The 14,589-nt window shown below is 41.2% G+C and overlaps 1 protein-coding gene and 1 long non-coding RNA gene across 7 annotated transcripts in view; one reads left to right on the top strand and one right to left on the bottom strand.

Annotated features, from left to right (window-relative positions):
* Window positions 1–14,589, bottom strand: part of CAPN6 (calpain 6) — a 76,837-nt gene that overhangs the window by 48,428 nt on the left and 13,820 nt on the right. For all 6 annotated transcript variants that reach the window (XM_081846975.1, XM_081846970.1, XM_081846972.1 and 3 more), the window contains one exon: window positions 9,946–10,119. In XM_081846975.1, the coding sequence (XP_081703101.1) occupies window positions 9,946–10,119 (174 nt within the window). The remainder of the gene's footprint in view (window positions 1–9,945; window positions 10,120–14,589) is intronic.
* LOC309333671 overlaps window positions 1–14,589 on the top strand; it is an 86,820-nt gene that overhangs the window by 38,939 nt on the left and 33,292 nt on the right. The gene's annotated exons all lie outside the window — the stretch shown is intronic.

Genomic DNA, 14,589 nt, shown 5'->3' on the forward strand with positions numbered 1-14,589 from the left:
AATAAATAGCAATTATTCTCTATTGGAGATAAGGGCTGAAAGCACCCTGGACTCAGATCTTGGCAGGGGTTGGTGGCTACAGCAGAAATGATTAAGTAAGATGCCAAAAAGAATTAAGTAAGCAAAGGAAAATGTGTGTTTTTGTTTGGCTATTTGGGTGGGACCCTGTGTACATGTCATGGAACTGGCTACTCAAACTCTATCTAGCCACTGGATTTGATTCAAGAGGAATAGACCCAGACAAAGAATGCAAAGTCCAAGACAAAACAAAGCAAATATATTCTTTAGAGTAAAAACAGCTTCCAACTTCTAATAATATCTTCCTATACATATAAAGGGACGCGGGTGGTGCTGTTGTCTAAACTACTGAGCCTAGGGCTTGCCGAATGGAAAGTTGTCGGTTCGAATCCCCACGATGGGGTGAGCTCCCGTTGCTCGGTCCCTGCTCCTGCCAACCTAGCAGTTCGAAAGCACATCAAAGTGCAAGTAGATAAATAGGTACTACTCCGGCGGGAAGGTAAACGGCATTTCCGTGTGCTGCTCTGGTTTCGCCAGAAGCGGCTTAGTCATGCTGGCCACATGACCCGGAAAAACTGTCTGCAGCCAGTAAAGCGAGATGAGCGCCACAACCCCATAGTCGTTCGTGACTGGACTCAACTGTCAGGGGTCCTTTACCTTTTTATACATATAAATGTGTAAGGCTTTCATCACACAGTCTCCGTGGGAGGCTCTGTAGCAGTAAATCATAATTCTGGATTCGCATGAAGTCAGGGTTGGGCAGGGATGCAAAACAGAAGGCAGGTTGTACAACTTCACTGGCTATGGCATGGGAGCTAAAAGGGCAGAAGACTGAGAGTGGAAAGCTGTGGGAGTGGTCTGAATAGGTTGGGAAGTGTTATTGTTGCTGCTGCTTTTGTTTTAACAAAGAGAAATAGCAAATATGGGTACAACACAGAAGATAACACCAAAAAGCCAACACAACAGAGCCTGCCCCAACGTCCTTCTTTCTGTACTGAAACTTTGTCACTTCCGGGTTTGCCGCGTGTGTAACCTGAAGGATACACAACCAGAGGTGTGCGTATCCAGAGGTACCACTGTACTTTAAACTGCTATTTCTCTGTCAGTACTTCTCTGCCGCTGACCACAGCTGTGCTTGAATAGAAGGATGTGAATGAAGCCAGAAGAGTAGGAACATACCTTGCATTCGCAGGAGCCTTAAATTTAGAGATCAGTGACCTTTTCAACTCTGAGGGCCACATTCCCATCTGGACAACCTTCTAAGGGCCAAATGCCAGCAGTGGGTGAGGCCGGAGGCAAAACTGGGCAAAGCAACAAATGTGAATTTTACCTTTATACAGCACGTGCTCACACAGCTCTCTAGCCTTTATCAAGGCAGGCAAGAGCCATGATCAGGACCAGTGAGGTGTACAGCCTGGAGAGGGGAATGTTCTGAGGACTAGGCTTGAAGGTTCCTCCCCCTTGCTTTAGTCATTTTATTTATTTCCCACAAAATGCAGATTTTTTTAATCTTTTTTTGTGGCATACAATTTTGTACATACAAAATACAAATTTGGCATACAATTTTGTACATACAAAATACAATTTTGGCATACAATTTTGTACTCTTTGCTTTAAATGATCTTGAGACTACTAAGGTTAAAGTTGTGTTTGGTAGGAGGTAAGGCTGTGAGTGCTTTGTTACACCCCCCCATATATATAAATATATGTGTGTGTGTTTGTGTGTGTGTGTGTATATATATGTATGTATATGTATATGTATATATATGCATATGTATACACACACACCCCCCGCATACACACACACACACAGCTGGCAATTTGACTACATTACAGCTGCATATTTGTGGCCTGCTGCTGCCACTGAAGATGCAGTTGCTATGGCAACACATCTTAACAGCTTCCTTTTGTATGCCATATGCATCTCTGCAAGATAAGCCAACCTTCCTGGTTTATTTTTAAGCCACCACATGCGTTTAACACCTTCCTGTCTAGGGATAGCCTATCCAAGTCTAAGAGCAACCTGGAATATCTGTTTTAGCATAGCAGCAATATAGAGCTAAGGATCAATGAAGATGGATGGTTATGGGGAAGAAGAAAACAAGGTTGTTGTATGATGATAGAGAAGGACTCTTCCATGTCTGATTGTACCATTAAGAGTCTTTTTATAGGATTTTATAGAAATGTGTCACTTGGTCTGTTAGAGGCTAATAATCTCACACACTACTAATTTTCTAATAATAATTTTTATTACTATTTATTTGAGTGCTGGCATTTGAGAACAAACATTATCTCTGAAGATATGGGAGAAGTTTTAGAGCAGAACAGGGTTATTTTATATACAGTGGTACCTCGGTTTAAGAACAGTCCAGTTTAAGAATGATTTGGTTTACAAACTACGCAAAACCGGAAATAGTGTCTTGGTTTGAGAACTTTACCTCAGTCTAAGAACGGCACTAGAGGCAGGAGGACTCATTAGGGAAAGCACGCCTCAGTTTAAGAACAGTTTTGGTTTAAGAACGGACTTCTGGAACGGATGAAGTTCATAAACCGAGGTACCACTGTATTAGCAATTGATTTAGTCGCTGCAACTTGATGCCAACTGAGGTATGTGTGTCTATTTTGGGGTTGTAATAATAATAATAATAATAATAATAATAATAATAATAATAATAATAATAATTACTTATACCTGCCCATCTGGCCAGGCCTCCCCAGCTGCTCTGTGCAGCTTCCAACAGGATTTTAAAAAATGCAGTAAAAGATCAAACATTAAAAACTTCCCTAAACATGATTTTAAAGATATGAATGGCAGAAGGTTTTAGATAGATCTCTTCCGTTCATAAAACTATTTAGCAACTCAATAACTGAGCCAGTTCTACTCCAGCACTTGAAAGGCATTTCAAATTGGAACATACCCACGTTCAAAAAGATGTTTCCAGAATTCAGAGGCTGGAACAACATGACAATATTTGATTCATAATTTGCAAAATGCTGTTTCCATTCTCCCAGATTGCAGGTTCACATTAACAAAATAATAATAATAATCTAGCAAGTATCTCCCAGTGTTGAAAGGAAACTGGCCTGGGATCCAGATTAATAAGATTCATGAACTCTCTCCAATGCCTCAACAGAGGCTTGCCCTTCATTTACAAACAGGTACTCTGTTCAAGTTCCCTGCCACATGAACACTTTGCTTCTTCATTCTAAAACATGTTCACTTCCTTGAGTAGTGAGAAGACTTGGTCAAACCCTACAGAATTTAGCTTCCTCTGTGTGAGAGAGCACTGGAATATAGTTTATGTATACAGTGATGTTACACCCCACCCCAATCTCTGAGCCCAGGGGTTCCAGGCTTCCTTGGAACGAGGGGCAACAGAAACTGTGGTGCCTTTAGGGCATATGATTTATATATGCATATATACAACCTGAGCCTAACAGCATTAACACCCTAACAGATCTTACTTCCCTATTAGGTTGCCAGGGGAGCCCCAAACATGTCTCTGACTCTCTAGCTTCTGCCCACTCTTCTCACTCAGCTCACAGACACTGCTTTCTGCCTATTGTCCTTCTAAGTACCAGCCAGGTGAGGGGGTTGGAAGATCCACCCATTAGCCAGAAGGGCACCATTACTTGGTTGTAGCTCTGGCAACCCAACTCATCCTTTTGGGATGCCGATAAGAATGCTTAAGTGGCCAGCTACAGGTTATCTCACAAAGGAACTTGTCTGATTAGTTCAACAATAGAATCCTCCATTAGACTTTAATACAGGACCCCAAGAACTGGAAGGGACTCAGATTGACCCCCCAAACCTGAAACAATACACAGCCTAGGACCCTCGTACCTACGGGACCGCCTCTCCCGGTATGCCCCACGGAGGACCTTAAGGTCCATAAATACCAACACCCTAGAGGTCCCGGGCCCTAAGGAAGTCAGATTAGCCTCAACCAGAGCCAGGGCCTTTTCAACACTGGCTCCAGCCTGGTGAAACACTCATCTCGTGACACCAGGGCCCTGCGGGATCTGATTTCTTTCCGCAGGGCCTGTAAGACAGAGTTGTTCTGCCTGGCGTTTGGCTTAGAATCAGTTTGATTCCCTCCCCCTCTTTCTTTTTTCCTTTCTCCTCCTGTGATGAGGCTGCATTTTAATGTTTTAATGTTGTATTTTAATCTTGTTTTTTAAGTTGTATTTCAAACAACTTGTTTTATTATTGGTTGTTAGCCACCCTGAGCCCTGCCTTGGCTGGGGGGGCAGGGTATAAATAAATGTAATAAATAATAATAATAATAATATGCAAGCAGTGAAAGCAAACAACCTCCAACAGTAGACAGCAGAACTGCAGGTTCTGCAAGATTCCCACCGTTTGAAAAGCAACAGGATGGGTCCCTAAGGCCCCCTACTCCAAGCTGCTTCTACTCCAGGCAAACTCACAGCTCAAAACCTTGCCATTCTCTGTCTGAATTTCTCTGCCTCCCAATTCAAACTTGCATGTTCTCATTCAACCCACATTCAGGAGGAATAGAACACAAAGCAGAACAGAAATCTTGGGTGGGGGAACTGCTTGCCCTGATTTCCTAGTTCCTATTCTCAAGATAGCTTTAACAATCATACTGTTTTGACCGAACGCCATAACAAAACTAAATGAGAATATAAACAACCCAGCACGCAACTAAAATCCTAACACAGTAACATCTAAACAAAATACAGATGATGATGATTATATCAAGAGAGATCCTTTTGCATTTTAATAAAATGAAATGAAAGACATCCTTTGAGCAACCCCCCATTTAAAGATTTGTCTCTGGTGGCACTGTGGGTTAAACCACAGAGCCTAGGACTTGCCGATCGGAAGGTCGGCAGTTCGAATCCCCGCGACGGGGTGAGCTCCTGTTGCTCGGTCCCTGCTCCTGCCAACCTAGCAGTTCAAAAGCATGTCAAGTGCAAGTAGATAAATAGGTACCGCTCCGGCGGGAAGGTAAACGGCATTTCCGTGCGCTGCTCTGGTTCGCCAGAAGCGGCTTAGTCATGCTGGCCACATGACCCGGAAGCTGTACACCGGCTCCCTTGGCCAATAAAGCGAGATGAGCGCCGCAACCCCAGAGTCGGTCACGACTGGACCTAATGGTCAAGCATCCCTTTACCTTTACTTTAATCACAGCAAAGAAAAAAGAAGAGTCTCTCAGTAGCCATCTCAGAACCTCACTTGAATGGGGGGTGTCAGTTTAAGTCCTTGAGGCCAAAGGCAGCCCTCCATCTTTCTTTCTGTCTGGACTTGGGACTCTCTGCATGTCCCCCTCTTCACCAGCCCTGCTTCAGATCTTCCTCAAGTGCTTTTGCCTGGCTAGAATTTGTCCTTGAACTGTGATAGTGATGCCTCTTGCTTACGTGGGTGGAGATGTATGTGTTTGTGCGTAGTGGGAAGTGGGGCAGGCTGATGCAGAAAAATTCAATCTCATGTTTTATGTACCAAAATGAGTCAAATAATTTAAAAAATTGCTTTTTGCATGTCATAACTAATCAATATAATAATAGCAATCAAAAGAAGTTAGAAGATAATGAGAATATAATGACTTGAGTAAAAAAAAAGGGGGTTTTGTATCATTCTGCCCCACCTACAGGGCACTTTGATACAGTGGATGGGGGACTTTGATACAAAACGTAAATTGTATGAGAATGGTAATTATTTAGAAAATAATAATAAAAAAAACAATTTTTTATTGTGAGAGATCATAATTAGCCTTAAAATTCGTTACTTAAAATCTAAATTACGTATGAAAACTAACAATGTTTCACACATATAGACTTTATGGCAGGTTTTCTTAACACAACATCAAAACTTAAATTAATCTTTCCTCAAGCACCTATCCATATTTTTAAAAAACTTTGGAAAAACTTTAGAAAGCATAAGAACTCATGTTAGGTAGTCAAAAAATAGTAATTTAAACAAAATGCTTATAAAAAAACAAGATAATTACTTAACGTTTAGCTTCTATTGCACATTATATCCACTGAAGTCAAAAGAAAAAGTATAAAGAGATGATGTTCGAGATGCGCCCTTTGAGAAATTTGGTTTTGGCAACTGCAAAACAACATCCTTGAAATCAATGCTTGCCTTATCTTCTACAATGGGGAAGACAAACATACAAGATCCTGTTTCCCCCCGGAGATATGACACTTGATAATCAGATATTTAGAAATAACTTTGGCCATGTAGTAAACAACAGGTTTTTTTTCTTTTCAAATTTCACGAGTAGGAAATCAATTTAGAGATTCCATGTAAACTTCTATATTGGGGAACTATTGTACACTAGTGAGGCACTTTTATACGTATCAATGTGCCCCGTGTCGTAGTGTATCAAAGTGCCCCAACGGACATTTTCATAAAACTAAAACTTATTAATAAAACCACTGAACCTATTTACACTTACATGCAATCCTGATTACTGAGTGGGATAACTTACCTTTGGTATTTTTAAATCTTAACAAAACAACATAAAACAGCATTGGAACACTTTTACATTTCACGTAATTTTTCAGTTGGCTGCATTAAAAACACACCTACTCCCATCAAATGCCAACAGGGAACTGACGGGCGGCATGGTCGCAACTGTTGTACTCACACATGTATAGACACATTTTAGTGATGTCACGACACAAATAACGTTTCTCGATATTGAAATATTGTTGGTGTATCATTGTGTCCCTTGCATCAATGTGTCCCGCCTCCCCCTAGTTTGTTTTCATGGCTGAAATGAGTTTGTACAAAGATATGAGTTACGTTTGTTTCCTTGCCATTTTTGGCTTCGGCCCTGTCCACCCCTGGGGCATGAAGCCCCAAGAACGCTTCCCTTGAGGCAATGTGACTTTTGAGCTAAGAAAGATGCCACAGCCCTGAGGCAGACCAATAATGAATCTGAGGCATAGCTGTCAACTTTTCCCTTTTCTTGTGAAGAATCCTATTTGGAATAAGGGAATTTCCTTTAAAAAAAGGGAAACATTGACAGCTATGATCTGAGGAGGGAATTGAGAGGAAGGCAACCGATACTGAATTCTCATGGCTACCATCTTCAGTTCTATCCTGGGAGAAAGGGAGGGGGAACAGAATCATAGTAAATGAATACATGCCGACGGTTTCAACAACATCCATCCTGCGCAGTCGAAGACATTTGCTAAATAAGTGCAAAAATGTTCCCCTTATCAGAAATATTAGGACGCTGTTCTTTGTTTTCAGCATCTGCTAAAGAAAAAGTTGTTTAAGCAAGTTATGTAAATTTCACATGCAATATTATTTTAGAACGTGCTTTTTTGTAAGTGCTGGTTTTATTTATATGCATTTTTAAGTGACCTTGTATTTAACATCTGATCGTACCAGTAATTATAGTATATGTTATGCAAACCACTTACAAGTAAATAACATGTTAAGTAGCATGTTAAGTAGCATGTTAATTCTATTAAATAAATATAAATAAATAAATGTCAAACTAGAGCTGAGCCAAAATGACAACAGCGGCAGAATGGAAATAGTACGGAGTGTGACAAATACAGATCGGAATTGAAATCAATGTCATTTTACATCCAAGTTTAAATACAGTTTTGGTCCGTGATAAAAGAGAGTCGTGCAATCCCTGATATTGTCTTGACTTAACAAACCAGATTGGCTTAACAAACCAATGCATTATTAACATCAGCAACATCGCTACAGCTTGGACTCGAAATTCGCTGCCTGGTTTGTGGTTTGAAGTTTCAAAAAGGAATATCTGAAAATAGTTTTTAATTTAAATTTTGAAACACTGCCCAATTTTAGCCTGTGTGTGAAATTATATTTCTCCTACATCAAAATATACTGGGATCAGTCCATGATCTATGCTAGTGGTTCCTCAACATTTTCAGGACACTGTCCCACTTGGTTCTATAAACTCATCCCAAGCAGCCGCTACCCTTTAAAAAGCATTATTCAGAACAGCGGTTTGCACAACCCATGAAGGACACAATAAAATTCAAAACAGTAATTGCACATGTATTCAAAAGATAAATGTATGCAAAAATAAATACATGTTCTGATCTAATCTTGTAGCTAAAAAAAAAAAAAAAAAGAATATACGGGAAAAGAATATTGCATGAAAAGTATTTTTAGGCATTCTTACTACCGAAAATACAAGGGTGAAGGAATTTCATACTATAAATTGTTTATATATAGATACTTCCAAAATATGCAAAAACCTTCAACTACCACAGATGTACAGTAACTAATTTATAAGACAATAATATTACCAATAATTGGCTATCTTGTGGCTTGTTACAACTCAGAATCATAAATACAAACGAATGTGACTAAAGAAACCAAATTTGAAAGCGACAAGAGCAATAGAACTTTAAATATAACACAAGTAAGGTGTTTCGCTTTAGGCTCTTGCCTAGTCAATTCTAAATAAGAAATCAGTGCACTCAGAAAAGCCCACCTACAGCACCTCCACAACTTAATGCTTAATAGGGCAGTGGAGGGGTGGCTTGGAGGCTTTGTAGATACCAGGGGTAGACATCAAGGGCACCATTGCATGTATAGGCACCATGCTGATGAGCCTTGCCTTTGGATTATAGCACAATTGCCCTTCTAGGGTGACGGTAGCAGTAGTAATAATAAATTACAGCGGCGTAGCGTGGGTTGTCAGCACCCGGGGCAAGGCAAGTAATTTGCGCCCCCTAACCCGGGGCAAGGCAAGTAATTTGCGCCCCCTAACCCGTGGATTTGCACCCCCTAACCCTAACCCCCAGATGTTGCGCCCAGTGCGGCCGGTCCCCCCTGCATCCCCCACGCTACGCCACTGATAAATTATCCAGTTAAAACAAACATACCCTCTAAAAATTGAGCGGCAGTAATTAATACAAGGGCAATGAATAAAAGCATTTAATAAAAAGCTTCAGCATTTAAAAGTGGACAGAAATAAAAAATATCTAAAGCTTTTTTCCTTAAACACTGTCAAGATTAGGGCTACATCATTTGTTTCCTGGAGGAGAAAGTTGTGCAATCACAAGGGGCACAATTTGCACACATGATGTATCTCAATCATTTAAGATGATTTATTGAATCGTACTGATTTGCTGAATCCTGATGTAATTTCCCCATGAATAACTCCCCACTCTCAAACAAAAACAACCCCACACACTATTAAAGCAACATTGGCCATGTAGGTCAATGATGCCAACTTTAAAAATGAAGATGAAACATTTTTATTATTTGTTTCAGCTGAGGATTGTTGAGTAGATAGTCTTATACAGGCATCCCCGAGGCTAGTGTCTCAGGTCAGGTCCTGGTGGAGAACAATAAAAGGCCCTCTGCACATGGTCAAAATCAGCCCTCCTTTACCAGCACTTGACATATTCCTGCAGTGACTCCAATCATGAAAAACTGTTCCTGACTCAAATCTGGCTTGAATTAATCCACTCTCCCACCTCTTGGAAAAGAAGAACAAACATATATTGGCCCTGTGCAGATCTAATATATCTGATCCTATTAAGCCACAATATGCCCAAGCCTTGTCCACACAGTCTCTCTCTTTCCTCCTCCTGTCACAGCATGCCACAGTTGAAGACCTCATGGGTTAATTAATCATGGATTCCTGCTTCATTAGAACTGGGAAACTGAGGTTACTGGGATTGGGGAAACTTATATCTGAATGCAATTTCACCCAATGTGATCCTGGTAACCATAGATCCTGGTTCAGACATAAAAGGGGACAACTGTTGGTTAACCCAGGAAATCCAGGGCACACTAAGAGGGAGCAAGGAAGAGGTGGTAAACAAGGCTTGGGCACAGCTTGTCTCAATAAACTGAGATACATTATGCCAAAGCCAGGCTATTAATAGGTGAGAATTCAGCCAAACAATAGAGATAATCAGATTCAAGTAGGATGGATACTTCACAAATACCTGTGGGCGTTTCCATTCCACTCTCCCCTGTGGAGGAGTGTTGTAGAAGAGAGATGCATCGCAAGCTGGAAATTCAGGGTCTTCAAAGAGCTTGCCTTCTTCAAGGCATTGCCGCTTGAGTTCAAAGTAATTTTGGTCCTTGAAGGGTTTTGCCATTGTAGAACGCATGGTGATCTGTCCAAAGCCAGATGAAGACAAATCGTTTTGTAAAAACTGTTTAACCAACATATCAGTCTAAGGCATGAGCAGCAAGAAGCAAATCCAGGGCAAGGCCAATAATCTTTACAAATGATGGATTGCAAATTAAAAGAAGGGTACGGCAGAATTGATGGGCTGAAGAGTAATAAAGAGCTATGTGCCTAAATACTTGTGGCATTCTCACTCTTTCGTGAAGGATGCCAGTGGCGGCTGGTCCATTGGGGCAAATGTTGAGGTGCTGCCCACCAACTTCATTCTGCTCTAAGCCAGTATAGTCTACTCTGATTTGATTCTTCGCAAATATCATCTGTGGTCTCTCCCCATCATTTTCTACCTTGTCCCTTTAAACAGAGATTCTAGTGATATGAACACTGCTTCTCTGGAGAAGAATTCAGCATAACCGCTGGCTCTTTGTGAATAATGCAGTACTTTTTTTGGATCATGCAACTGGGTGCCCATGGGCCTTTCTAATGGGATTGACACCCTCCCAGAAAAGCAGCTGGCCCTGAACCTTATTACTGCATCATTCACATGCAACCCACAACTTTTTAGCGTGAAATGATTTCCGTGCCACGATTACCTTGTTCAATGTATAATTAATGTTAATATTAGGCAGGCATCTTCATTGCATTGTTTTCTGTCTGCCTAATTTGTTATTGTTTAGGCCAGCTGAATCATAGAATCATAGAATTGTAGAGTTGAAAGGGACCCTGAAGATCTTCTAGTCTAACCCCCCTGCAATGCAGGAATATACAATTGTCCCATACGGGGCTCAAACCCACAACACTGGAATTATCAGCACCATGCTTTAACCAACTGAGCTGTCCAACTAAGCCAGGCATATGATTTTATTGTTTATACTTGTTTGTAAAACAGTTGATTTTAAGTATTTTTTTTAATAGTGTTGTCTGCTGCTTTTAAAGTTTTTTGGTTTTTTTTTTTGTTTTGTTAAATAAAGGTATTAAACCCATGTAAGCTATTTTGCTAAACAAAATTTAAAAAAAATTCATCCTTTGGAACACATTACAAGAACAGAAAGCAGAAGGGCCTGGCATGCCGAAAGTCCCTAGTTTGATCCCCGGCAGCTTCAGGTAGGGTTGGGCAATACTCCTGCCTGAAACCCTGGAGAGCTGTTGCCAGTCAGTGTAAACAATATTGTGCTAGATGGAGCAATGGTCTGACTCAGTATGAGGCAGCTTGCCTCACTGAAGATCTCACTTCATGAATCTTACGATAACCACAAAGCTTACACTATAACACATAGATTGATTTAAGGTTCCACAAGATTCTTTTTGTCCTCTCTCACACATAGAAGCACTGCAAATTTGAGGTGGGGGTATAAAGACTGGACGTGGACCAAAAATACATTGTCCTCTTGGGTAGGATGGAGATCGTTAGTTTGTGATACAACTCATTGGCATATTCTGATTAAAAAAAACCCCCAAACACTGCAGTGGTTAAACTGCAAATGTGTTTTATGAACATGTCCCAGCCTAAATCAGCTCAAGGGAAATATTCTCTCAATATGTCTGCAAACTGCTGTGCTGTAATTCACACAGGTAGGATTTTAATGGTCATCACCCCGCACCCCGTTTTCAGTACTCAGTACACAACACTGACTAGGAATCTCCTGAGGATTTCCGACAACATCATGGTTCAGTGCTTATTATAAAAATGTGATCTAACAAGCTAAGGCTGCAGGGAAAAATAAGGTGTGACTTTGTGGGGTGGCGGTTGGGGGGGAGGGAGGAGAGGATGTAATTGTGTATGAGTTAATCACCACCACAACTATCACAATGGGAGAGGGGCTATTCCTTCGATAATTAGAGTAGAAACGTAATCAGCGGAAGCATCTGCTGCCCACAAACATTTATCGCAAGGTTATAACCTTGTACTAATCTTCTGTACTGTGTAAAAAGATCTACCTTGTTTATCTTATTCCACCTCCGCAGAACCTTTGCAAGACAACGCGTTAATGAAACACAGCTTTACAGATATCCGCTGCACGGATCTGAAGGCCTCATTTAGAGTGGCCCATCAGCCAGTTCATTCATACGCGTAACGGCATATAGGAGCACATTACTGTCCTGAGCCGTGTAATGTCACCCAGTGGAGGGATTGGTACAACATTTGGGGCTTTTTAAACTTGGAGGGTGGAGGAGCTGAGTAAGGGGGAAAGATGGATGCTTATAAAATTAGTACAGCAGGAATGGAGAAGCTGCAGCCCTCAAAATATTGCTGGAATAGAGCTTCCATCTTTCCGTGCTATTGGTCATGCTGGCTGTGGCTGATGTGAATTGTAGTTCCACAACATTTGGAAGGAGCCCACTCCCCCCCCCCCCATTCCTAGTGCAGAGACAGCGGGTACGGAGAAGTTTCTCGGCACCTCTCTCACACAGAACCAGGGTTGGGGACCTAATTGTTAACGAACATATTGGTCAACATAATGCTCTCACGCACACTCAAACACACACATTACGAAATGTTGGTTGTTCAGTTGAGAGTGCTGCAATGATATTATCCTATTTTTGATCCCATATTATGATCGTCATACAATTGCATTTAAGTGGGTTTTCCCCCTGTGCACTGCTTTGAGTCCAAATGGTATTTGGGGTAAATGTGGTATATAAATAAACTCAACATGACTAATGCCATCAAAAACATATAATCTGCTGGTTTTTAATTTCGGTCTTCAGTTTAATGGAAGATACATTTTTTAAAAATCTCTACAGGCTGCTTTTTAATATAAGTACAGCTACGGCTTGATGAAATCAGTCAGTAACGCTGTTTGTTTTTAATTGCTGTGTATCTGTGATTTAAGGACTTTATTTTTTGTAGCTCCCTGAAGGAGGCTTTTAAACGAAGATTGGCTGGAACACGCTGAGTTGCCATAAAATGAAATCCACACACACACACACACACCCCAGCCTTTTGGCAAACACTCTAGGTTTGGGGCAGATTCAGGACAGATAAAAGGATGTACTTCTTTACACAATGTGTAGTTAAAGCGATGAAATTTGCTACCGCAAGATGTGGTGATGCTGGCTACCTACTTAGAGCTTTAAAATAAATTAAGGCAAATTCATGGAAGACAGAATCATCAGTTGCAACTATGCTTATTACGCTACCTCTGCGATTAGAGGCACTATGCCTCTTCATAGCAGTCAGTGGGAAACAACAGTAGGAGACAGGGCTATTGCATTCGAGTGCTGCTGGTGGGTTTCTATAGGCTTCGGGCAAGCTGTTGTAGGAAACTGGCTGGTCCTTTCCCCCCATTCACACACACATGCGAGTGGCCCCAGCTAGTCCAGCTCTACAGCAACTGCCCCATTCATCTATATATGATCCTATGCATTTAACAGGAAAATCAGCATTTTATTTTTAGTTATGTGATTTATTTTTAGTTATGCAGTAAGTAACCCTGTTAAATGGCATATAATGGATGATGGAAGTTGTTTGTTTTTGCGTGATGCCTTCAGAACTCTCCATCCAGCTGTTTACAACCCTGAGAACTCTTCCACAAAATTGGCTCCAGGGGGTTGCAGCTAGCTCTGTGCACAAGGAACTATGATTTTTAAGGTTGCCAACTTTTCGACTTGTTCACATAGCTCAGCCTTTAATAGCAGCTTAGTATGCAGGAATTAGCAGGTGATAGTATTTAAATCCATGCAATGAAAGATAATCATGGACTAATCCTTGCATACTGAGCACTTTTCTGAATGGCAATGTTATAGTGGCCAGTTGAAAAATTGGCAACCCTTGTATCTTCTGAATGACTCAGACTTGCTTTGGAATCAAGAGCATACCTGACGCCTTGGCATGACTTAATTTTGAATTGTGTGAAAACATGCAGAGTTAATCCCCATGAATAGAATTGGTTGACTGAATCAAACTATGGTTCGGCAGTTGCCCTGGGAAGCTACTTTCCCCCATTCAGTTTTGCAAAATGCCTGGCCCATCAAGCTGCATGGACCTCTCACCAGGAACGTAGGAGGAGAGCCAATTTCCTGATATTGTCACCTGCTTGGGACTCGCAAAACAAAGTAAATACGCTCCAACTATTTCAATTTACCAGGGGAAGCCTCTCAAAATACAGAGAGGTCAAAAAGTGTCTTGCTGTGTAGGTCACTGTTGCTTATTGGGAGGCAGATAGGGAGGGCAGAGGTGGTGGTGTGTTCCATTAAGTGTAAATGCATCTGTTGGGATTGCCTGATCGGTGTAGTGCATATGTGCTGGTGAAACCAATCTCCCCACGATTTTGCCTGTTTCCTGCCCGGTAAGCAAGGGTGTCCTACCTGCCATGATGCTCATGTAGAAGTTCTGTTCACTTTGTTTGGTTGTCCCAGGTAGGCAGCAAAATCAGGAAATACAACAGTCAGGTGATTTTATACTCTCTTACAGCCCCCACACCATTTAGATGGTAATGTGCATTACTTCACTTACTGC

Source organism: Podarcis erhardii (assembly GCF_964252035.2).
Source record: "Podarcis erhardii genome assembly, chromosome: Z".
NCBI classification, from domain to species: domain Eukaryota; kingdom Metazoa; phylum Chordata; class Lepidosauria; order Squamata; family Lacertidae; genus Podarcis; species Podarcis erhardii.